General features: G+C 37.9%; 1 protein-coding gene across 1 annotated transcript in view; it reads left to right on the top strand.

Moving 5' to 3' along the window:
* The window catches only part of glcci1a (glucocorticoid induced 1a), a 34,858-nt gene that overhangs the window by 906 nt on the left and 7,373 nt on the right, over nucleotides 1-26,579 (top strand). The window contains exons 2-3 of the mRNA XM_079485639.1: nucleotides 15,603-15,754; nucleotides 23,893-23,982. Of these exons, the coding sequence (XP_079341765.1) occupies nucleotides 15,603-15,754; nucleotides 23,893-23,982 (242 nt within the window). The remainder of the gene's footprint in view (nucleotides 1-15,602; nucleotides 15,755-23,892; nucleotides 23,983-26,579) is intronic.

Here is a 26,579-nt window from a genome sequence, read left to right on the forward strand (position 1 = left end):
ACAGCCATTAATTTCGTGCATCCGAGAGCATCTTTCCAAACGCCTGGTGCTTGAGTCGTGTAATTGGGTCAGGCTGTTTTGACGTCAGTACATTCGCATTTTGAAACGTACAATACGATAACGTTACAAGCAGACACACATGCGCGGTTTGTATGGATCTTGCATACAGTATGACATCATCTAGCATTACTGCAGTCAAATGGTTGTTTTATTTCGAATGCACTGAATGAAACGCATATTATGTAAGTACTAGTTTGAATTATGAACGCAATGCAAATAATGTTATGAACCGTGCTTTCGTCACGTTCATGATGGTGTCTCTGATGGTTGTGCAGTGTTTTGTATTTATTGGGCTGCGTCAGACGCGTCGCGATCTCCAGACCTCTCCGGTCCGATGCGCTTAGTAGATGTTTGCAAACGCAAAAACGCACCTTGTGTACGTGACGATGCCTCCAGTGAACGCAAATATTGTCTTGGATTGGAGACGTGGCCCGGGTCGGTTCAGCTTCGCTAAAGCTAGCGCTCAGTAGCTTCAGGAACGTTACTCGAGATCTTTTCAGATCTTGTAACGTGTAACGCTTCAGGATTCACATGTGAGATCTTTTTAGTGTAGTTAATGTGCTGTTGTTTACCAGAGCAGGAATGGAAACAATTACGCGAAGGGTTTATCGCAAATCCATCAGCTTGCTACGGTGCTTATAACATTATTATAAACCCTAAATAATGTGTTTTGGGGCAATATAGCTTAATTTAGCCATGTAAGTCCCAAATCCCAAAATGGTTGTAAGTGAGCTATATTTACGAAACTATGAGGGAGGTTAACAACATGCAGTAGGCTGTTTATTCATTCTCAAGAATGAAATGTCCATGTTTAGTCCTGTGGTGTCCACAGTTATATTACTACAGATATGTGTATTTGTAAAAACCGTCACTGTCATCAAAGACAGATTTACGGGAGTGACAAAATGTTTGAATACAAGCCACACTTGAGCAAGTATGGCTGTTATCTCAACAAATTACAAAATATCAACAATACAATGTTGTTTACAAGTAAGATGAAAGGTATTTGGACAGTTTTGTTATTCAGTCTTAGAGTGGAACGTCGTTTTCACAACAAGTCTTGCAAATTCCACATGATTTGTTATCTTAGTTTCCAATGCCAAGACCTTAAGACACTTGGTCAAAATGTATTCGACAAATTTTATAATGCAAATGGTGGAAATTTCTATGAAGAGCACTACAAAGTTGAGGTGGCAACTTGTTTTCTTCTTTATTCACACCCATAATATGCCTCGATACAAATGCCGTCTTGCGAGAAGGTGAGATATCAAAGTCAACACCATTACTGTAGACAGAAATGAAAGCACTGTCCTCTAAGCTTTTATTGTCATGCATACACGCATCTTTAGACATGATTTGGTTCACTGGTTATGAAAAGGGACTGGTGGTGTGGCATTCTACCTACAGAACACTGAAGGCTAATAGGCGGTAACTAGAAGTCCATCCCATCTGAAGTGAGCATGTATTATGACCTCCATTGATCGATGCAGAAAGCCTTCCCCGGACAACACTGCAGGATTATTAGTGGTGACATCATACTGTAATACCAGACTATTATCAGTAGGCAGTCCCATGCTGTTGTTCGACCATCACAAAAACGACTATTTATTGAATGAGGTAATAAATACATTGTTTGTCATCATCATTTTTGTATATCTTTGTTCATTTTTGCCTGCCTGATGATGGCTTATCTCTCAGTTGTTATGTTCTCTTTATCTCAGAATTGTGCTTTATGAATGACAAAAGGAGCTCTTTCTATGTGTGTGACTTTTTGGTTAGCTCTTGCTAACCTTGACGTTGCTCAAAAGCAAACTTTCTCTGGTGTAATGGGTCAGCCATTCTTGGGGATATCAGTGTCTGATCGTTCAACAAAAATCAATATGTGCTTGTAAAGGAGACGTGGTGAGGAGTGTTGCAGAAAGAAACTGCATTATGAAGAATGTAATGTTTCTCACTCAACGCTCCATGCAGTTACTCTGTGTTTGAGAGTGGTGTTGCGCAAAACTACATATTTTCAGATTTTGTGACTGTTTAGTAGGTTGAATTTGTGTTTTGTTAACTTAGCTGTTTCCTGAATAAATCAACTTGTCTCTTCGGGACTTCTAATAAGTAAATTGATGTGATTTTTGGCTGGATTTAGCTGTCGCTGACAGATTTCTAAGGTTCTCGCATAAGTATAAGTTGTGCAACGTGATCCGGACCTGTCTCGAGCTATTCCAGAAGCGGCGTTATTTTATATGTGTGCCGCAATGGAACTAATCCAGCCAATCCCAGCGCAGAAGGTTTGCGTCAAATTTTAGCATAAGAGGAATTCAAATGTAAATTGTAAATGTAAATAAAATTATGTATTCGTTAACATTACAGAGCGTGTTTGATGGCTAGTATAACATACACAAAGCTGTTTTAAACTATCCTAAAGCAACAAGTCTGTATAATGGAATATAGAAAACACTTTAATAACACTTCAATGTTTCACGCTCCATTCTAGTGGATGGCATAAACTCACAAGCAACTCATTTGCCATCCACCATTAAACTAGAAGTGTTCACGATGTGGGAGGTGTTTTCGCTGTTGATCCTTGACCAAAGTTTTGTTGTTAGCGCACATTGTGTGCGTTGTGTTGTGTAGTGTAGTGTGCGTGATGCTACAACAAGAAGATGAAGGATGACCAGAATCCTTCCTGTGTAGTGTAAGCGCCATAGCAATTCAAGTAGTCTCACAGTTCCCTAGTGACAGCTCGGCTTAAGTAGACCTCTAACCTTTATCAGATGTGTTTCTTAGGTGTCCTTCATTCCAGAACACAAATGTTAAATGGAACTCGATGCAGGCAAGTTCTCAAAGTGATTTTCAGCTGTATGGCACTGTAAAAGTATTTTTCTCGTGCCATGCACAGGGACTTAAGTTTAAATATAGCTTTAAGCTTAAAACCGTTCCAGTATATTTATGGAGAATTGTCCCTGGACAGATTATTTTAAGAAACCATATTTGTTTGAATGTATCATGCTATTTGAGCAAGTGGACTTTGGTAAAACATTTAAAAGTTACTGGATGTAATGTAAAAGTGGACATTTGTTGCCGGATGCTGATGCCCAGTCAATCTGTGAAGTCTCTCTTACTGGGAGGGATTTTGGACAGGCCTAAAAATAAATGCTTTCTTTGCTTTCAGTTGCTTGGATATGTTAATAAATTCAAATGTTTTTTGTGGGGGATCTCCTGCATGGGCTTTCTAATATAGTTTAATACTGATAATAGTCTTAAAAGATAAAAGGCCTAACATGATGATTTGTATATACAAGCTTCTATTTCCATTAGAATAAAGTTATCCTTTACTATAAAATGGTGTTCCGTTTATAATGTTATGTTATAAAGTTGACAGTCAACATAGACATATTTTATTACTACACTGTAAAATAATCTGTTAGATTAACATCGGTTGCACATAATAAAGTTATGTTTACTCAGCATGACTTATGTTCAAGTCGCCAAATTTAAGTTTGTTACAACGTTCTCAACATAAATGTTTTAAATGAATATGACAATACATTTTCTTGTATCTTAAGATAATTTAACCGAGTTTAGCAAAAATTCATATTTAAAAAATGTAACCGCCCACTCCCTTAGCAAAGGCAACACTTTTCTGAACCAAGGTAACCACATAACTGAAAAATGTGAATAACTCCTCTAAATATCTAAAAATCTTTTTTCAGTGTATTTTTATATTATTTTAAGGTTTTCTTTTAGGTAAAAATGTACAACATACTTTTAGTTACTGTCTGTTTGATCCATATCTGATTTTCCAAAGCATGATTAGTTTGTTCTGTGAGAGCAGGGTTTGGCCTTTTTAGCTGTGGCTTTGTGTGTGTGCTGCATTGAACACTGTAGAGCTCAGATTGTGCTTTCATCTGCATGCTAAGTGTTGTTCAAGAGTAGCTGACAGGTAGCAGCCGACTGAGATCTGAACTGTTATCTCACACATCCCATGGGTAAGAACAGGATTGTGACGTAACACTAATTCAGAAAACACAGGCACTCAACACACGAACACACCTCACTCCCATCTGTTTCTCTTGCAGATCTTTCCCCTGCCAAACTTAGCCTCGCTAGGCTTTTGGAAAGAACACGACTTGAGACCGTTTCTCTATTTTTAATCCCTGTTTGCCGTTGGATAGCTTCACAATAATGTAACCACTATATTAGGTTGACAGGAAGCATTAAATCAAAAGAAAAAATCCCCAAACGAATTGCAGAGGCACTTTTTTTACTTCACAGCGAGCATCGTAGTCTTTTGAAAGTTTGAACAGCAGGATATCATTTTGTTAAATATCTTGTCATGTTCGTTACACTTTACATTTTTAAATGGTTTTATAATATTTTGAACAGTTACGTAGGTACATGGTCAGCGTGAAAGGCAAGCTGAAGTTAAATGCAGTGGCCTTGTTATAAAATAGACTATGTTGGCTCCATGTTCACCACCAATGAACTCTGTCATACTTTAAAGGAGGGGTTAAATAAAATGGTTCTGCCAATCTTATGTTAATCTTGAGTACCTGCAGAGTAGGATTGCGTTCTTCATATCTCTGCAAAATCTTTAGTTTTGTCACATTTACAGAAGACAGAAACAGCTGTACGATTATTTCAGAAGAAAGCCGACCTCCCGGGGGCGTTCCGATGGGCGGAGCCAACGACGAGTACTGCGTGACTCTGTTGCATGGATGTTAATACTGTACCAAAAAGTTTTGTTGTTATCATGACGTTCGCTATGGCTTACTGTTTGATCGAGCCTTACATATATGATCCAGAATCAGACCCAGAGTCTGTAGTAGAACACGAACCACAGCAGCAACGACTACAGATGGACGTCTTTTCGTATAAGTCACCACTCATAATGTTTTAATTGTCTTCTGTATTTGCCAGTTTTTAAAAGGTGTAATGCATGTAAATGCATCATTACAGAATCCCAAAGAAACTGTACAGCCGCAGTATGTGTTATTCATACTTACAAACATTTATGGAATTTACTGTAATGCTAATATCGGGCATGCATCGGTTGTGAAAGCTCACGTAAAAGATTACAACACAATTGAAATCCGGGGCCGTACCATACATTGGTAACACTTTAAAAGGCATTATTTCATATACCTCATATTATCATAGAATGTAAAGCTTTGTATTTTCTATTTTAAAACTCTGAAATGGCTAACTGCTATCGTGACACCCGTCCAAATGATCATTTTGTTTACATCACATGCATGGAGACGCCGATTGGTTACAAAACATAGATATTCCACAAAGTTTTACTTGCTCTTCCGCTCGCTCTTTGGTTCATTCATGGGCGTGCTCTTCCAGGAGAATGGCCAATAAAACCATAGGATCCTTGTTTTGAAACAAGGATCCAGACTTCTAAAAAAATTTCCGAAAGAGGTTGTAGTGCTGGCTGACAGTATCAAGCACAGAACTACGTCATGCGTCCAACTCGTATTTGAACAAGTTGACCATGTATAGCTTTGGGACCCAGAACGTTCAACAGTATAAAGACGGCACAATGGATGTAATAGCATGTTACTCCTCCTTTAAATGTGAAAATGTTTCCAGCTTCTGGCAATTCCACATTAAATCATTACATGTCATGTTTGCATGAATTATTAAATTGTGCTATTTATGGAATAGTGTTTTACTGCACCATAAAACCTTTTCCAGAGCTTTCACAAAAACAGGTTTAATCCTTTTTAGTGTCTTGCCGTGTCATTTTGTTTTTCCACATGTTGTGGAGATAAGTTGCAAAAGTATTCGTATCCTTACTTGTGAACAGGTTCTGTGTGTTTTAGTGAAAAGGAATTTCAAATTGTTTCATGTTCGAGAATAATTCTTACACTAGGACACACTGATCCAAAAAAGCAAAATAGCACACCGAGTGGGATTTATTATATAGAGATAAAAGCGTAATTTTCACAAAACATTTCCCAACAATTCTTTTGAGTCTCTTAAAGAATAAACAGTGGATATGCTGTGCCATAGTGGGATAAAACACGTGTGGAGTACGTCCATATGTATAGAACTACGCTAATGTATAGGTGGACACAGAGGATCCTACACATGAAAGCTGAGATCTTAGGAGACATCTCATCATTTACTCTTAAGCATGATTTGTAAGGCATTTGATGTGTAATGGATTTCATTTGTATGTTGTAACGTGTGGCTTAAGTGTTAAAGTACTTTCTGGTCTCATTGTATACTCTTATTGGCTAATGCAGAGTCTGTCTTGCCTTTAAAAATATCTCTCTTGTTCTCTCTGTTCTTGTTTATCTTAATATATAACTCAACAGCTGTAGACCCTGACATCTAGTCTCCAGTTTTCACCAATGACTATAATCTTTTCTTTTTTGGATGCATCCTTCCGGTGCATTAATAGCCACTTGCAAGAAAACTAAAGGCTCAATGTATTTCTTCTGTAATGAACATTATTATTAGTGATATCTTGAGGACAAATATTGCATCTTGTACTTTTTGGTGGTGCTTTAGTGTTAAAAAGTTTCCAGCCAATTTATCTTTTGTCTCCACATTACTAACCATGACATGAAAGTTAACTGAATGTTAGTCGCATTCAGAGGGGAAAAGTTCACATTTGCATGTCTCACTACCTCGCGGTTAGTTTTTGTTTCCTTGCGCGAAACGTTTCGCTCGACCCAACAGAACTCCATCTGTGCTGATGGACGTCGTACAATAGCGGCTGTGTTTTCTGCCATGCAAATCGACTCCCGACAGGGACTTTATTTACTCTAAAAGCCTGAAACTTCCACATATCCAGCATTGATGATGATATTGGCTCGCCCTGCCTTTACCTTGGCTAATGCGTTATATCCCGCCAAATAAAGTTCGCTCGCCTCACTTTACCCACTATAACCGAGTGAAGAGCAGAAGCCAGGAGCAAAGTTTGCAATTTCCGAATAAATCATATAAATGCCATAAAAGAATTCCACACATGTGAAGATATCATAACCTGCAGGCTGCAGTTCTGCAGCTTAGCAATTGTTTTATTCCCCCGCCGTGCAGCGAGCAAAACCACCTGTCCCACAACTAATATGACCTCATTCACAGCTCAGAGTGAAACTAGGATTATGTTTGTCAAAATGTGAGTTTGTTAATAATAGCAGAAGATCTTTCAGAGTTTCGTCCACCCCACACACACAAACAAACATTCGTTACTTTAATTTACCCCTCATACTTGTACCACAGGTATTCCACATGTGCCTCCCGTTCTCCACGCTCACACTTCTCAAACAGATAAAGGGAAAGATGATGTAAAGACTTTTCTTTTTCCATCTCAATCTGTCGACCCTGCCCTGCTGCGGGGGTGTCAGAGAATAGTTTTTTGGCATGACTCCGCTCTGCCTCTTTCCATCTGCTCTCAGGAAACTCTAAAGCAGACTGAGAGGAAGGACTTCATTGCCAGACCTCCATGAGCAAATGCCTTCCACACTCACCGAGCAACATTTGGGCATGTCGAACCGTGCACCAAGTCAACCTCAACCACCTCGTGTTTTATCAATTCCAACATGACTTGCGAATAAGCGTAGCTGTCGTTGTCGCAGTTCTAGTTATTCTGAGATGATGGTTTGTAGCATGCGGTTTATAGCAAATCCAAACCTTTATAGTCCATACCACCAGCAGAGATATTACCGAGAAATCGGGAGGTTTTTTCAAAGCGAAGTATTTGAGTAAACATTTAGATACAGAAAAATAATATCAATGTAAAAATTACACTTCAACAGTTATCAATGTCAATACATAATCTGATTTAATCTGACCACTCGGAATTAAGATACGGAATTAAATCTGCGTTACTAAATTAGAAACACTAATATTGTCATGTTTATTTTATTTGAAGTGTATATAGTCTTTTTTGTTTTAGTCATTGCAGTACTGAGAGTGGTGTAATTTGTTATTCATTATGATGATAATGAGTGTACTGTTACCTTTTTTGAAAAGTGATTTAATATTATAATCCATCCATTTACCTGCATCTCGTCTGCGTAATTGTATTAGGGGCGGAGCCTGTCACAGGTCATTGATTTTCATTGTCATAGATATTGTGTGTTTATGTCATGAATTTGCGGAGTCATGAATATCCATAGTATTTTACCCTTGCAGGTTCACTATTGGTTTACTTAGTGGTTCAGTAGTTTTCTCTTCACAATGCTTAAGTCAGTACTAAAAGTCAGGCCGGGTTTCTTAAAGGTGGGGTGCAACAGTGTTTCAGGTATTCTGACTTCTTTACAGTGTTAAATGTGCTGGCTTCTGATGCTTGACGTGGTCAACTTGTCAAAAAACAAGTTGGACCAGCTGGAGCGAGAGAAAGAGAGAGAGTGAAAAGATACGAAGTACGCAATACTACTCTATAGGTAATCAAGATAAATATAAAATTGGCAGAAACTGCGTGTGTTACGTCCGCTTTAATAGAACACCCCTACGTTTATAGCCAAAACATTCTGTTATGTTAATACATTCAGTAACATAGTATATTAAACACAATGCTTGAAATAAGCATTACAGGCGCAAAGTATTAAATCAGCATTTCTCACTGCTTCATCTTTTGAGACGCACTCTTATGTGTAGTAAAAAATGCGTCCTGGTTTGGTTCACAGATGTGTGGAGTCTCTGGACACACTCATATCCTGTCAAGAATGCTCGCTCATGTTCAGAAGTCAGCAGCTCTTGAAAATGAATGAGTTCAGATTGCCGGTGGTGTGAATGGACCTTAACTCTGCATAAATCTGCACCAGCTTTTCCTGCTATGTGTCAATTCCTCCCTCTGTCTCTACCCGTCACTACTGCTGAAGACTTTAAATGTCATACTTATAAAAAACAATGATGATAGATCGTCGCCTTGAAATTATATAGATCTGTGGTCTGAATAGTTTTGAGATATTGAGCTTTAAAGTTTTTGCATTTCATATCGCAAAAATGATATGAGGAACAAGTCTCTTTTATACATGAAAAAGACAGAGACCCTTCATTTATTCCAAATGAACAATATCAAACATTTCTGAAATTTGTAAATGTTTTTTTTCAGGTAGAATCTTCTGATTCTGAAAAATCACTTTCGGTTTAGAATTATAAGGTTCTATCTGCAAAACATTCATTAAAGCAATACATTTTCAAGCAACACAAACAATTTACTTTTAACTTTTGTTAAAACATGAAATTAGTGAATAATAATGTGTAAAAAAGGGACATTTACATGTTTTTTATGGCACTTATTTCATATTCTAGGATGATTTCTTTCTTGTTCAAGTTAAGCATAAAAGGCCATGCTAATTGTTGTATCGATGCTTTATCCACAGAAGGTGGGACTGATCAAATTCATTTTTAGAGACGAGTATGGCTGAAAAAAAACATAATAATGTTTATTGTTTTAATCAAGACTCTTGCCGTTGTTGACTATTTGCCATCATATGTAAACACATGTAATAAGAAGCTAGCGCTGCGTGCTAGTGTTGTGTTTATAAATATTGAGATGCTCTCGTTGACAAGAGTATCAATAAAACAGTCAACCTTGAGGTTTCTTTAAAATGTTGTTTTGTCTTGCACTGTTTCCTTCCTGATTGGTCCTCTTGTGTGCATTCAAAGTGCTGATTGGCTCTTGCAGATAGAATCTTATAGCACATAAAGAAATGATATTGTAGATAGAACCTTTTTGTTTTCTTAATAAAAGTCCCAAAATGCACACATTAAAATAAATCATGGCATAATGTAGATTGTCACAGAATAGGAATATGTGACCAAATTTGACCAAAATGTCAAATTGAACCATCTAATTCTAAAGCGACGAGATAGCACTAATCTACTATTTATTATATATTGCTTTTCATATTAGTGAATATGCAGGTAGTTCACATTTACTCAGTAACATCTAATCAGTCACTGAGTGCAGCTGTAACATGTCAGGGGAGACCTGATCCTCCCGGCTGAGACTAGTTTCTCTCAAGGTTTTTTCTCCATTTCTACCTTTTTGTGATTTTCTTTTTGTTTTGTTTTCTTCCTGTTAAGCTGCTTTAAAACAATGCAACATTGTAAAAAGCGCTACATAAATAACATTTTAGTCTTTAATAGTTACAATGTTTACGGGTAACACTTTCTTTTTAATACCCATAAAATAAATTTGTTTTGTTAACCTACAATTCTCTTTTTTAGTTTAAACAGGAGTTAACCTACATATAGTATTCCACTGACTCAGTCTCTAGTCGGCACTTCCTCAAAAGCACACAGTGAGATAAGGGCCAATTCTAAATATGGTGTTCTAGAATGGACTGTCACTGTAATCCATTAGCTGTGCACTGAATGACCCTGCACTGATTACCATAGCAACTGTACACTCATGTCTCTAGTATGCTCAGGTTTGCTTGGATCCTTAGAGATAAACTTCTGCACCGTTGACTATTTTGCATGCCTGCTCTGACATTTAAACCTCAACCAACAAATATTTCCTCCACTGTATTTCTGTATGTTATTTTCTTTTGATTCTCACTGTGCTCGTGTTATGTGGGCTTCACACGGTTAAAACACACAGCGATGATGATCTAAATTCTGTCATGAATTACTACAAACATTTATACATTTCTTTATTCGGTTGAACACAAAGAGAGATATTTTGGAATAATGTTAGCAGCCAACAGTTCTGAAGCACTATTGACTGCCATAGTAGGAAAAACTTTTTAGGGATTTTTTGGTTCTGTTGGACAAAAGAAGATATTTTGAGGAATGTAGGAAAACAAACAGTTCTGGGGCACTTATGACTACCTTCAATTTTTACTACTATGGTATCACTACGACTGTAATGTATTGTCAATACACCCAGGTCTCCCAAAAACCATGTAGATTCAAGATAAGACTACTCTCCAAATGCACAGTGGAATGCAATGCAAAATTGCAGAAGTAACCACAGGTCGTCATCTTGTACAAGGTGCTAAAAGAATTGTTTTCAACAATGCCTCAGAAGAACCACATTCTGTTTTCCAAGAAGCATTTAGTAAAAATTTTACTTAAAAGAAAAAAATGTTTCTTAATGTTTCATCGTCAAGGTTCTGCAGCCAAAGATCATTCTTCTATGTCATCGATTAGCACCTTTTATTTTAAGGAGTGTAGGTTAAGGACACAGGTCTGGATTCATGCAGAATTTCCATATTTTCAGAGTTGGTTATGACAGTTGGACAAACTTACAATGATAGACCCGCAGATCTTTCCTTGAAGCTGGTCTAGTCTAGTCAGGTTGTGAGGTTACACAGAAGCATGTAAAACAGACGAAAGGAAATTAAAAGTTTGTGTCCAACAGGTCAAAGAAATTAATGGAATTACTTGTTTTGTGCCAAATTTCCAAGTAGATCCAAACTTGTGCCTCACTTAAACATTTTCACTGTAATATAATCGTAACTTTATAATGACGTTGGTTGTTCAAGAAGGTGTTGCTGGTTAAACAGTCACTAGCATTTATTATTAGCTCAGCGCCGCAGCATTGGGTTCGATTCCCAAGGTTCTGCTTTTCACATTGACACGAGTGCAGTTTGCCTAGAAGTGCCTTGTGTACACAGATACCTGAGTTTGTCTTCTTAAAGCCATAAAGATGATGCATAGAAGCACAGAGAGATGTAAAATCCACTCCAGGAAGGTGTCAATCTCTGACAGATTAGATAAGATTACATGCCCTTGAACATGCCCGGCCTTTCTCCCTGTCTATATGGGATAAGCGATGTGCTGGAGGTAGTTTTATCATGTTTGAACATAACTAAAGTGTAACAGATCAAGCACGTTGGATGTAGCCGTAGCCAAACACAAAGTTTTAAATAGGATGCTACATTAGAAGACAGCTGCTTCTGTAGATACTAGACAGCCAAGTTGTCGGTTGTTTCCCAGGCGTCACATATAGTGATCAAATGTGAGTATCTTAGGAATTAAGGTATTAAATATGCATTATGCATCTTAATGTAGATTTTGTTACAGTGTTATTCGTGTTATACAAATTTTAAGCTTTTATGCAAGATTTATTCAGTAGAACCAACTTGTGTTTTAATATACTGTCCGTCTAAAACGGCAACTGCATAGTAATTCAGATATTTTTAAAGCACAATATTTGTAACAATGCTGCTATAGATGTGATTTCGTAGTTACACACAACCTTGAAGTTGACCGAGCATCCTACCAAATATACACAGCACATACAGCTCGACGGGGCGATTCTAGGTTTTCAATATTAGGTGGGCTCAGCCTCCAAAGAGGATATATATGTATGTTTATAGCCACCCTCTAAGCTGTATATATTACTTTAAATAAATCATTAAGAAAGAATATGCAGAATAAAGTTATTGGTATTAAAATGAATATCACATTAATCGATCAATCTGCAACATTTATAATTCAAAGTGACAACACCAGCACAAATCCATATAATAAATGTCACAATATACTACAGAGTCATTATTTAGTAGAAGGGATAACTTGATATGATGTTTCCCTGCCATTCATTCTGATCAGACGTCTTTGGTGTGAAGTTCTTTCATCTTGCTTGTGGTGAACAACTAGGCTAGTTAACAGTTTGACGAGGGGTAAACGAAGACAACACTTTTTACAGTGGGTGGAAAAGGGTCGCTCACGCATCTTATTATGTAACCTGCATATATAACGAAGAATGGCAAAGATGCAGATGTCATGTTAATGCACACTCCTTTATCCTCTGCTTGTGACGTTCACTCCACTCTGTGCCGCTGTGAACTGAAGAATTCGCTAAATATCGCAGCCTGCCGGCATTTTCATAATAAGAGTTTAGAGAACTATAAAGCGATCTCCAATTCTTGAACAGATTACATAATTACTCACATTTTTAGCGGGGGGGCTAAGCTAGAACTTTAGGGTGGCTAAAGCCCACCTAAAAAAGGCATAGCATCGTCACTACAGCTCGATAAAGAAACATTCTGGCGTAATTTACAAGTCGTCCAAACAAATTAATATTGAGCGAATGATTTTATTGCAGAGTTAGTTATGCATTTACTGGGTTATTTTGTTGCCCGCTGTAAAAAAAAGACAGATGTGGATGCCAGAATAATTCTGTAATAAATATATATGCACAACCTTTTTTAAAGCAGTTTAAAGCTGTAATCTGTAACTCGTGCCACTATGTTTCCATTTTTGTCTGAAGCAGGTTACTTTTTGTACCTATCTTTATGCGGGTTGAAGCAGTGCTTGGAAGTGTAATCTCACTACGAGCGAGCCATCCTTCTTACCTTTAACATATTTTAACGGACCGGAAGACTCGCCGCAAGGCAGTTTTCATCTCAGTGGGTGAGTATCCAGAGCCACGGCGTTAGAATTAGCCATTACGCTTTTTTTGGCTAGAGATTGCAGGCATTCCATATAGGGTCTATGGCATGGTGCTGCCCAATTTCAACAGATTGACCAATATAACTGGGTTTACAGAATTCCATCCAAGAAGACAGTCTGCAGGCGGGCGCTAATGACTGTGTGTAGTGAGATGTGTGAAGGCGAAAATAACATATCTACAAAGATACAGGCAACATCATAGCTTTAGGTACGGATGCAATCTCCCATGATTTGCGTGTGGAAGCAATTGGCATGATGGAGTGCTCCCTATTTTACGCTCCCTAAATTTAACCTGTTACTCCAAATATATTTGAAAGCATTTGTGTGAGTGCACATTTTGTTGTGGTGTGACCTGTTTTCATTACATTCGATTTTCCATTCCACGGTGCTACTTTCCAAACCGTGTTTCCATGTAAACACGCACAAGACGGACGGGTTTCAACCCTTGCAGGCGTCTCGCGCATTGAAGCTCTAGTATGGCGGTTCGTGCATCCAGCAGCGCTTTAGGAGAGCGATCGCGCAGCTGAACAGCGGCTGAGCTGAAAGTCCCACAAGAACAGTATAGCATTTGCAAGTTCACATAATTTTAAAAACATTCAGGCAAACCTCTTCAAAAATAAAGTTTTACAATAAAGATGATAAGCATGCCAACTACTTATCTTTAGTAAATTGTGCTGTGTTAAACCCTAAATTGCTTCTCCCCTTCCGACTATCCTAGGTAAAGTCCCGCTGATCTTAAAGGGCTCTACAGATGATCTTATCAGATTTTCCTGTGGTGTGTGTTAAGAGTGAATGAACCTGATCGGAAGAACATCGGAGTCGTGAATCGCAAAAATATTCAACACGTTGTGTGGGGGAAACCCAGAGGACAAACGCACGAGAACGCTGTTTTTTGGTCACATGGAACAAAACGATACCCGATCAGAAAGCCTGATAGCATAACAACTGTAGTCATGAGTCATGACTTCAACCAAACCCCTTTCTTCAATCTGTCAATTTTCTGTCAAACGCATTACAAACACTATCATTGCAAAACAAATCTGGTTTAGTGCAAGTGACGGTAGTGGCAGGAGTCCGAGTGTGCTGATGCTTTAAGGTAGAACAGAAAAAAAGGGTCCAGTGGAGCTTGTGAAGCCAGTGGACTCTTTCAGGAGATTATTTACAAAACAGTATATATATATATATATATAATACAACAATATCAATATTCAATTATATCTAGTGCTGTTCCTCCTTAAATGCTTTAGTCTCAATGATAAATATTTTATATGTTATATTTGTTTATATTAAACACACACTGTAATAAACATACAGTGAACAAATGTAAACATATTTCCTGTGTTCACAGTCAGGACTCTCATGTTTGTGGTTTCTCACAGTTTGAAACTCGTATGAGATTTAAAAAATCTTTTGGTGAGGCTCCGGCATTAGGTGGTTTGTCTCATAATGTAATATGTGTTCGATTTGACATACTTTAAAACATAACATATACGTTATATGGCATGTAAGGCATAAAATAAGACTGTGTGGTATTATGTAATTATTATTTAACAAAATAATTCCAAAAATGCTGTCATGGGTAAAAGGTTTTACCAGCAATGTCCAAATACTGTTTTTCCTTCTAGAAATGTAAAATATGGTAATGATTTCCATATGGCAATGTGCACAAGAAAGTACCGGAACCTTTTCTTTCCCACTTCAAGCACTGGGTTGAAGTGAACGTGTCTAGCTAAATAAACAGCTTAACTTATAAATGAATAGTATGAATAGTATTGCCTCTGTGAATCAGGACAAAGAGACCATTTACAACACCAACTGCTTTATGTACTGTACTTGCTCCATATCAGATGTTTCATTAATTGTACCAAACAAGTTATAGCTTGAAAATAGTGATGTTTGAGGCATGGCAAGGTTGGATTTATTGCAACTCATCTTTAACAATTTTTGCACTTTGTATTTTAAGCTTATTTATTGTTAACCAAAAAACATGTCCTGTTGTATTTTTACATACATTTTACAATGAAAATGACGAACAATTTGATATAATCTGGTAAAACATTGTTTGGCATTCATTTGTGCATCTGCAACTACTGCTGTAGGGAAAATACTCCCCGCTGCACCTGCTCACAACTCACCTGTTCCTCTCTCTTTCTCTTTCTGTTTCCTTCTGACAGTTGAGAGGTCAAAGTCGCAGCAGGTGCGGAGCACAGGTGCTATTAGACGGACTTCCTCTCTTGGTGCTATCACCGGACCCTACCTGATAGGGCAGTGGCCTCGTGAATCCCACCTGCACAACCCCTCGTGCATGAAAGACAAGTCCACACAGGTAGGCACTTTCACCCCCTGTGTTTAAATAACCACGTGTTAACCTGAACTGTCTGTTCAGGTGTATTTGCAAACGTTACGGGTATCATTTTAGTTCAAGATTATTTGTTTACTGTAAATACTTAGTTTTGACCTTCATGTACTGTATTTGTATTGCTGTATGTGAATTCTTACTGTGAATATGATTGCATTTCTGAAGCTGCATTAAAGAGTTAGTCAAACATAGTAAACTAACGTTACTTTTAGCATTTGCACTTGGTGCTACACAAATAATCACAGACACCACAGATTCCCACATGCAACATCTGGAAGGATTTTTCTTAAGTCTTAAGTACATTTTTCTACCGCTGAAAACATTGAATTGAACTACCTAGACAAACAATACAAGTCAAGAGTCACTTATATAATTGTGTAAAAGCAGAGGCTGTGTGAAACCCTTCTGCTTACTTGACCCAAGTTTAAATGGTCTTAAAAGTCTTTTGCACTGAGCTCTTGTCTTTCTTCTGTTGTTGTGGTAAGATAATCTAAACAATTATCTTCATACAGAATCATTTCCACTCAAACGTATTTTGGTATTTTATTAAAACATTGGGGGACAAAGACACAGACGTTCCAGACTGAAGAAGGCATGTGTCTCTGTCACCCAATGTTTGAATAAAATGCCAAAATACGCTTGAATCTCCGGTAGTGCAAATGATTCTGTATGAAGATAATTTACATTCACACATATTCATAATATTATAATTTTATAATTACCGAAAAGAAAAAACACATGAAGACTACCTAGAACCTTTTAATATAGATAATTCCGTTTCCACTAGTGCATTATAACTATACACGATTAATCGTAATTTACTTAAAAGATTAAAAGTTTGTGTTTATGTATGTCTATGTACTGTGCTTTATAATATAATATAATAATTGTGTATTTATAAACACATACATGTATATTTAGGAATTATTAGGATGTATTTCTTTTATATTTACCAATAATTGAAATTATATATAAACGTTCATACATTTTTACAAAAAATATGCATGTATGTTTTCATGAATACAAAATAACAGTAGACAGACATATATTATGTAAGCACAAACTTTTATTCTGGATGTGATTAATCGCGATTAATCGTTTGAGATCCCTAGTTCTATTGAAAAAGGTTAAGGTCAGATGCTCATTTACCCCCAAATGTCAGCAGGTGTGTCATCCCCGGACACAATCCCCACAATCTCACGCTTCTACCCACCATCTGCTGCTACACTGAGGGTGAGATTTGGCACCTGCCGGAGAGCAGTGTGTCTAAAGGTAAAGACTCGGCCGTGCCTCTCATTGTGTGTCTCTGCATGCACGGAGTGTCATGTTCATCACCCAGAAAGACGAGATGACACTGGAATGTTGTTACTTGTGTGTACGGGCTTCCGCTGTTAACATTCTACAAAATATCCCGTTAAAGACTTGAGAACTGACAAAAATATTCTGGTGCTCTAAGAACACTTTGTGCACTTGCTTGGGTTTGAAACTGATAACATGTGAAGTGTTTGTTTTTGATGGTTAGTTTAACGGAGAAACATCCGACCTGACTCAGAATCATGGAAACTTGTGAGGGAAGGTTGAAGGAAAAAATGAATTGTTTCATAATTTGAACGTGGGCATGAACATTAATGAATCAAATGTATGAATGTAAGGACTACTTTTTTGTCTGGAAAAGAGCATTTAGAAATCTGCTGGAAAACCAGCATACAGGTTTGGAAGAACATGAGAGTAAGTAAATAAGGACAGACTTTCTTTTTTGGATGAAGTTGAGAAAATGTTTTGGCTGTCACTGACAGAAAGTTTGAGCCAGAAGTGTTGGAAGTTCAGCTGAGTTCAGCTTCATGGAAAAGCGCATCAATGCGATGAGAAGTAATGTAGTGATGTTATACTGCAGCCAATATCATATAGAGTTCTCTGTTAATACTCATTTCATATGTTTTCCCATCACAACAGTCTTAAAGGTACAGAAGCAAATAGTACAGTTTAAATCTAAGGGTCAGGAAAGTAATTAATATGCTGCCGTCTAGTCAATAAACCTAGACTACATTTGTAGGCTTCTGGAATACAATGCTACAAAAAGTGCAGAACGTGGCCCCTTTAACACATGCAGTGAGTGAATGAAAGGTCAGAGGTCCTGCGCTCTGGCGCATTTGGACTCAGGGGTCATGAGAGCAGCGAAGAAGTTCCAGCGTGTCACATGACCCCAAACATCCTGTTTTCACTGCTGCATGGCAACACAAACCACACACTCTGTTTGGCTCTACTACTGTAAAGATACTAATTTTGTGCTTCCTGTATTTCTTTGCCGAGTTATGGTGTGAAATTTCATACGTGGGTAAAAGGAGTACTTTGTAGATTCTTTGTATAACCAGTCAGTTCGTCTGAAATGTTAACTAATTTGATTTGCTTGCTTAAGCTCGGGTGTTGCCTTTAAAATAAATCTTGGGTATAGAGAGATATATGGCTTTATAAATGTGAAATTAAAAAACAGTGTAACTCTCACAGGATTCATAAACTTTGTACTTGGAGGCCGCCATTTTTTTTGTCAAAATCTGTGACGTCAAATGTTTGCAACCTAAACCCATTCTTGTTAAGGCGGGGTGTCCGATTTCTCATAGCCCTTCTCCCAACTTTCGCTTTCGTCTGAACTCGACTCGACTAATGTCCGTACTGTACACTGTGCACCTTACTGCTGATTGGCTACAATGTTGTTTTTGTACTTGGCCTGACTTTGTCTAAACAATCGGAAATCGGACAGGCCGCATTTAAGAGAAGCACACACGTTTCACATATATAAAAGTAAAATATGAGACGTCAAACATAAGATCAGATACATGTATATAAATACACAGGGACAGTAGGTGGCGGTATGTCCAATTGACACAGGCCTGTCATAAAAGAAGAATGCTTTCAGTAGGCGTCTGGTCATTTTATAATGGCAAAAAATATATAGTGTATGTATTAAATTCGCAATGATTTTGGTTATTAATATATTAAACTTGAGTGCCTATACAGTAGAAATGCATACGTCGTATCTTCGAAGAGTATTTAGTTTGATCAAATTTATAAAAGAGAGATACAGCTGTACGATTATTTCCGGAAAAACTCGAGCTGCTAGAGGTGGGACAAGTGGGGAGAGTGGGATGGAACTACAGCACGAGCAAGCAACACATCATCACATTAATCCCTTCGTGTTTTGTACATTATGCACATACACGCCGATTGCAAAATACAGGCGTATGACTTACCGCATCCGGTTCATGTCCGGCATCTTTTAGCACTGGGACTGCGCCATCTATCAGTTTCAAACAATCGCCAAATCCAGCGTTATATCCTACGTCATAAGTGCAACTCATTTATAACAAGTTGACCATGTTAAGCATGAGAAGCCAACATGTTTAACAGTGTAAAGAAATCTGAATGCATGACATAGCATGATACCCGATCTCAAAGAAATTAAAATATTTGATGTGTAGTGTTTCTCAGGACAAATGCTAGTAGTGTAAGGCTGCATCTCTCTATACTCTCTGTGCACAACAGCATTATAGATTAGCTCCGTTGGGATTCCAATTTTTCCCACTCCATTATTGAACAGTGTCTTGGGCTTAACCCCTCGTCCTCCGCGTCATACTGATTCACAGCGGCCCATTCAGCAGTATCGCAAACAGATCAGGTGAACACCGGCTCCATAAAAAGCCACGTGCATCCCACCATAGTTCCGCTTTATCAGGTCTTAAAGAAACAGTTCATGCAAAAACATTGTGTCATTACTTATTCTAAAGTTGTTTCAAACCCTTTTTTTTACTCTGTGAGGCATAAAATGATGTGTTTTGAAGTTTGTTTATGATGCTTTTTGTCATGTAAGGAAAGCATTTAGTGCCCTGGGTTTATCATTCTCCAAAAAGTACTTATTCTACTAATAACAATATTCGACATGACCCATTTGCTGTCAAGGTTCCCCTCTTTCTCTCCCTGTGTATCCCCCTCGGGCTTCATTATCCAGGCTGGTCCGAAGACCATTTTTGGAGCATCGAAGCTTCGGTAGTAATCAACACCTCGGAGGGAGGGGGTTGAACATATTTTACTTTCTTATAAAGGCAGGAATCTCTGTGTCTGTCTGTCTGTTTGCATAAAAGCAATGCAGTCGCACACTTCAACCGAAAACGCAAACTCTTGTGGCGACTAATGTCGTTCTTATGTAAGTGCGCATCTGTGTTTCCTTGCAACAACTGCAGCACGCAGCTGCGCACAGAGGTGACGAAATGCGACTGAGGTTGGCTATGAAAACATGCTAAAGTAAGTTTCTAAATAATATTGATTTTCAAGACTTGATAAACATACTACTCTACAACCCCAGACAGTCAGGTCTCAGACATTTAAGGAAAACGTCTTAGGAAAACTTTTTTAGATTAAACATGCTCTTTATTTTAGTTGCAATAAAATGACTGGTTTCTTGACTCGATAGATGTAATTACTCATTGTTCAAGTTCAAGTTTAATACAGTACAGGGACATACAGTGGAACGAAATGTCGTGCCTCACAGGACCAATGTGCTACATATATACAGGCTAAATACAGACGTATGACTTAGTTTGAACTGCCGCATTATCATTGTGTAATGAAGAAGAAAGTGAACTTGCAAGAAAAAAATGTCATGCAGTGTATGCCATTTATGCCTCAAACCATGTTAATTACGTTGAAGATATAGTTTTAGCAGGCTTTCAGAAAAAAGGTAGGAAAAATAATGGGCCATGTGCCCCGTAGCGCCTTAGGTCTAGAAACGCCCCTGGCCAATATATCCTGTCAATCAAAAGAGGACAGCATAATGTAATGAACTCGTAGTGTGTTTATACAAAATGCTTAGAAACGTCACCAGTTTGATGTTTAATATGAAGTCATTATATGAATTAATAACAATCAGAAAGTTAAGAAATAGTAATTGAGTCTTCAGAATTGATTTAAGGCGTGTAACCACCAAACTATCCATATCGGCAGATATCACTCTGAATAATCGGTATAATAATCAGAATATCAGTGGAAAAATTTAGTATCGGTGCATTTGTACATTATATCATATTAATGCTTTGTGTGAGGCACATTGAGGAGTTGCTATTTGATGAAAACCCTCTCTTCCACCACACAATAGCTCTCAAATCTCATTCCCACTGCTACGTATGAATGTTCACATGACACATGAAACACGGGGAATATATGATTATAGAGCTACAGTGGAGGAGAAGGTTTCTAGCAAATAGCTTTTATTGCCTCAAACTTTATTACCTATAAATGTTCCTTACACAAGCATGGCTTCGCAAGACTTACATTACAGCAGGCAAGTCTTATGGACTACTTTATAGCTCTATATATGTTGGATGTTTTTCCATTTGGTGAAAATGACCAAACTGGTTTTGCCCGTGATCCCTGTTCGCTTTCATTGTATAGAAAAGGGTGAAAGCGGACCTATGTAACTCCAGCCATTCTGGTTGTATTCTAAAAGATAAACATAACACCTTTGAGGAGATATGGATATGGATATACATTTTTTTGAAGCTGAGATTTAAAGGCACTGAGAAAGGATTTGTTCATTTATGCATTAACAGTATAGAACTGGAAATTTGTATAAGGTCAGTTTAGTGTAAATGGTAAATGTTATTTACCCCTTTTTTATATTTTTTGTTTATGGGTTTTGTACGTATTAAAGAAAAAGAAAGAGCCGTAAATGTCAATCCAGATGAAGTCAGTATTTTCATTTTTGGGTGAGCTAATTCTTTAAAAGGACATAAAAAAGAACAAAAAAGGCCTTCAAAGCTGTTTCCCGTGGTCTTCTAGTGTCGATCTGTTTCCAAATGCCAAGCTTTGAAGTGTGACGTCTGTCAGGCGGGTGAATGCAGGGGTTTCTCTTCTTTCACAGGCCCTGATCCACTTCTGGTAGCAGCTTCAGGCTCTCAAATTCAGTCTACATTTTTGCTGGAATAGAGCTAAAAATGTTATGTAGCAAAGCAAATATATATGTAAACAAAACACTTTGGGAATTTTATGTATTTTATGTTTGAACGTTTAATGTTTATGCAATTTAAAGTAGAAAAAATCAATTCAGGCTATTTCACTAGCATGTTATGTGTCGGTTAATTCTCTCGAGAGCTCAACACAAAACAAGACATGTGCCGAGTGTCATGACAACATCAGTGTTGTTCCCCCGAAATTGATCTCAACGCACAAACTATTCTTGAGCTGCCCTTGAGGATCTGATACTTGCATCACGAAATGCAAATGTAGACACTTTTTTTCTTCTGACCGCAGCCAAGCAGGGACAAACAGGAAGACGTCGAACGACATTTCATTTATTTTTACTTTTGCATAATAAGTTACGTCAGAAGTTGTGACATTTCAGCGACTCGCCCAAACACACACACTTTACAATACACATTGTTTGTTTGAGAGAGATGTGCGTTGTGTCGGTGTGCAGACTCAGCGAATGCCAAAGGTCATACAGTACATCACATCCACATGTGCCCCCAGTACCAGAAAGTAAAGTAACAGAATGTCAGTGAGCGTTTATTGAAACCCAGCAGGACAATCTGCAGGAACAATGAGGACTTTGTGATTTTGGTGCGAAATTTTGAGTCAAAAGTGCGATGCATAAGAATGTGATTTATTGCTGTGTGTGAGGGGATCAGGTTTTAAAATATTGTCAGTGAAAGTGAGCTAAAGCTGACAAATCCTAGGGATGTCTTGGAAACTGTCTAAATGATGTAGACATCATGTGATTGTGCATACTATAATAAATGCCGAACAAATAGGTTCAGCCTCAAATCTGTATAAATTATTTTGTTCTGTTGAACACGGAGAAATATATTTTGAAGAATGTTAGCAACTGAGATTTCTGGGGCACAACTGACTACCAAAAATATAGTGTAACTGTTTTTGTTCTGTTGAACACAAAAGAAGAGAGATTTTGAAGAAAACAAACAGTTCTGGGGCATCTTTGGCTACCATTGAAATATTTGTACGATGGTCGTCAATGGTGCCCCAAAAATATCCGTTGCTACAATTCTTCCAAATATCTTTCAAAAAAATGTATATAGGTTTGAGGCTGAACCTATTTGTTTTGAACCTCTTTTTCAATGTATTTTTATTCTGTCATTTATTTTAAGAATGCGGATTAATTTAAAGATGATCGAATAAGTTCATTGAGAGTTTTTGTGTGGTGGACACCCACAGACTATTTTAAGTTACTCTCGAAATAGACCCTACAGGGATCAACAACATTTTTTACATATTGCAATAACAAAAATTTTAAGAATTTTGTAAGAAATTGGCGTCTGACTGGATATTTACTGCAGAAGTGCTGTGTTCACACCAAATGCGTATTGAACTATTTGCATGAGTAAATTACATGAAGTCAATTCAGAGACGTGAATAGAGGCAAATCTCGTGCCAGGCAATGCGAATGACTCGCATTGAGCATGCATCAATCGCATCTTCCGTGCTGAAAAATTTCAACTCGAGTGAGAAATTTGTGGGAAGAGCTCATTGACACCTACTCGTTGGCACGTTAAGACATGTGAAAACACTCCCTGGTGTTCGATGTTTTTCGCTTTTCGTTTGAACACAGAACACAGGTTTTTAGTCGGCATCTTTTGTGGGGAATATAATAGCTAATATAATAGCTAACAGTGTTTTTAGGGTTTAGAAGCATCATCAATACAGTTTTTAATATGGCAGGTTAAGTTAGAAATAGTTTACAAAATTGAGCCTCAACACCCTTGCATTCTGTTATTATCTTTTGCGGCCCATTCAAACTGTTTTTGTCTTATGTGAATGCTCAATGAGAGACAACTGATCTCCTCGGGTAGACTTAATATAAGAAAAATATAAGAAATTACACACGACTTTCTTGAGACTGGCGAGTCGTTCCGACAACCTACCAACCAGTCAATTATGCAAACGTAGTTTTGCACCTCCTTAGAATTGTATATTAATAGAGTCTAAGGGTGTGGATTTGGGTTAGTCCATTATAATTAGCTTTATATAAAAACAATAGTCACTTTTGTGTCCTCTTTGAGATCGTTACGTCAATCTTTATATGCGTGTGTTTGTTGCAGACTCCTGGATGTTGGAGTGAGGAAACCAAGGAGGAAAGAAACACACACCAGCGCTCTGCGTCGTGGGGAAGTGCCGACCAGCTTAAAGAGGTACACACGCTTACACACCCATAGCAGGAAACGCACTCGCGTTCAGCAGCGAAACACTATATGTAGTGTGTCATGAGCTTGCAGTTGTGTAGTTTTCCCCCTTGGGTTCAGAGAGGAAGAAAGTGCAATCGCACTAACAGCTATTAACAGAGCTCTCAGTATCCTGAAAGTGATGAGCTCTACAATTCTGCCTTCGCGATGATCTCATCCTGTGCGGTTGCGATACAGCCGCTCACACGAAAAGCTGTCGGGGGGGGGGTTGTTGAAAATTTAACTCCTTGCCCGTATCTCTGCAAATTGCTGCCAGTCACTCCGACCCATCCGACTTGCCCTGCACCTTCTGCTATATATAACTTCCTGTGCGGCTTCAGACTTCCTGCGCTGCACGGCGTGTTATTGCTAGCGCTAACCGCAGCATAGTCAACCTTATCACGGGTGCTCAGCCCCACCCTGACGGTTCAGGGAAGATAAGACTATCTCCCCCTTTAACAACTCACTTCCCCTCCCTGCAACCACCATTATCACCCTCCGCCCAATTCATGGGTTTCCTAATGCCTCCAAACCTACAGAACAGTAAAGAAGTGGGGGATTCAAAGCTTGTCGTATGTGCAGAGTCATGTTGCACGTGTCCTTTCACTGTGGTTTTATCATATTATTTGTTGATGATCTTTGATGCGTTCTTCTAGATCAAAAAGAGATGGTGGCACTAGGAGTGCCAAGATCATCGAGGTCATTTCCAGAGATTATATGTACTGATGAAATGCATACCTTAAATGCAATGTAAACTGCTTTGAGTAAAAGAGTTTGAAAAATTCTTAAATCCCTTTTGAGTTCATTAAAATCCATTGTTTTTTGCATTTGCATTCATTTTTACACTAGCAGCGTGCGCCATTTCCTAAACAAACCCTCAAACTCGCAATATTTTCTGCTGCGTGTGCCAGCATTTTCACAATGGTTAATGTTGGCATCAGTTTTTATTGGGAGAAGACATTGAACTTCTGTAAGATAAATCAGTTTATTACTGTTATTAATAATCCTCTTCATGTTTGTCCTATTTTGTCCCCTCGCAATCCATTGCATATACCGTAAAATCCATGTGACCTATAAGTACTTGGCTTGCTGGCGCAAGACGAAGTATACTGGAATGAGATGGAACACTGTAAAATCAGCATTCAACTAATAGCTGTTTCATTTTCCTTGACAAAAAAGAGTCATAGAGGTTTAAAAACACATGGGTAGGGCTGTGCGATTTGGGAAAATATGTAATTGCGTTTATTTTATTTTTCTGACAGACATTGCAATTTGATTTGCAATAACATTTTGTCAACATTCAGCTCAATATGGTGAATAGTGTGAAGCACAGTATGGGTATAGTTACCCTACTGAAATAAAACAATAAAAGCCATTACAGAAATTCTAATTGTTTCCATTAAAACCATTATAAAATTCCTTTGGTTGTGTGTTTTGGGCATTACAGGAACTACTGTTGTTCTATTGGTTCCCAGCTGCCAGATTACATCACATCAATAGAATCCAAATACCAGTGTACACTATTATAGTTTCCATTATAACAAATACAACTCCCTTTATCAGCCTTAAATCCATAAAGTTTTCTATTGTTGTAGTGAATTATTAAAATACTGCATAGGTTACAAAGTAGGGCTGGGTATCGATTCTGATGTTCCGATTTGGTTTGATTACGATTCACAAACACTCGATTCGATATGAGTCAATGAATATGGATTTAATACAGATCCTATAGATATTTCAAAAAAAGATCAGTAAATATCACATTACAATGGTGAAAAAAATGAAATGAAGAGCCACAAACCTGTATATTAAACTTTAATCTCTAGACGCACTTGAGTATTTTGAAACGGAACAGGTTATTTTACAATTAAGATACAGTATAACAAACACAAATGCCACTCAAAGCAGACTTGGATCAGACGCGTTTCATATTTTTCACATCGCATCTACATCTCAGCCTCTATCGATTAGCAAATCGCAACGTCTGACATCGCGATTCGATTTTGATGAATCGATCAGCCCTACACTTGAGGGTTTTTGAGTTTACCGTTCCTTTAACAACAGAGCATCAAATGTGGACACAGCATGTGTGAATCTAGTTTGATTGGTTGTCCCCTCTGTTTCCTTTCTCAAGATTGTCATACACGTACTTCAAAACTTTTAGAAACATTTTACAAGGAGCTTATTCAGCAAGTCCTGAATAATCTCATAGTGTTTCTCTAAATTTGGAGACAAAGGTCGGTATGATCCATTTTTCCTTCATATATGAAGTTCATGTCCTCAAATGTTAATATTTGTATCCGGGTTCACACAAGTGCTTCCACTTAGTGGCTTTTAACTCCTTACACCTCTTAAGTGGATTAAGGTTGCATATATTGACTTACTTACAAAAAAGCACATTCAGGATTTCCCCTGCTGAGCCTATGCTGTGAATTTATTTCAGCCCAGGCACCTCCGAAAAACATCTCTTTTATGCATTTGTAATTCTTAAACAGAATATTTGTTTCGTGTTTGTTGCAACAGATTTGCAGGTTTGTAGAATGGCGTCTGTAATCTGTTGCAAACAG

Source organism: Barbatula barbatula (assembly GCF_947034865.1).
Source record: "Barbatula barbatula genome assembly, chromosome: 21".
NCBI classification, from domain to species: Eukaryota; Metazoa; Chordata; class Actinopteri; order Cypriniformes; family Nemacheilidae; genus Barbatula; species Barbatula barbatula.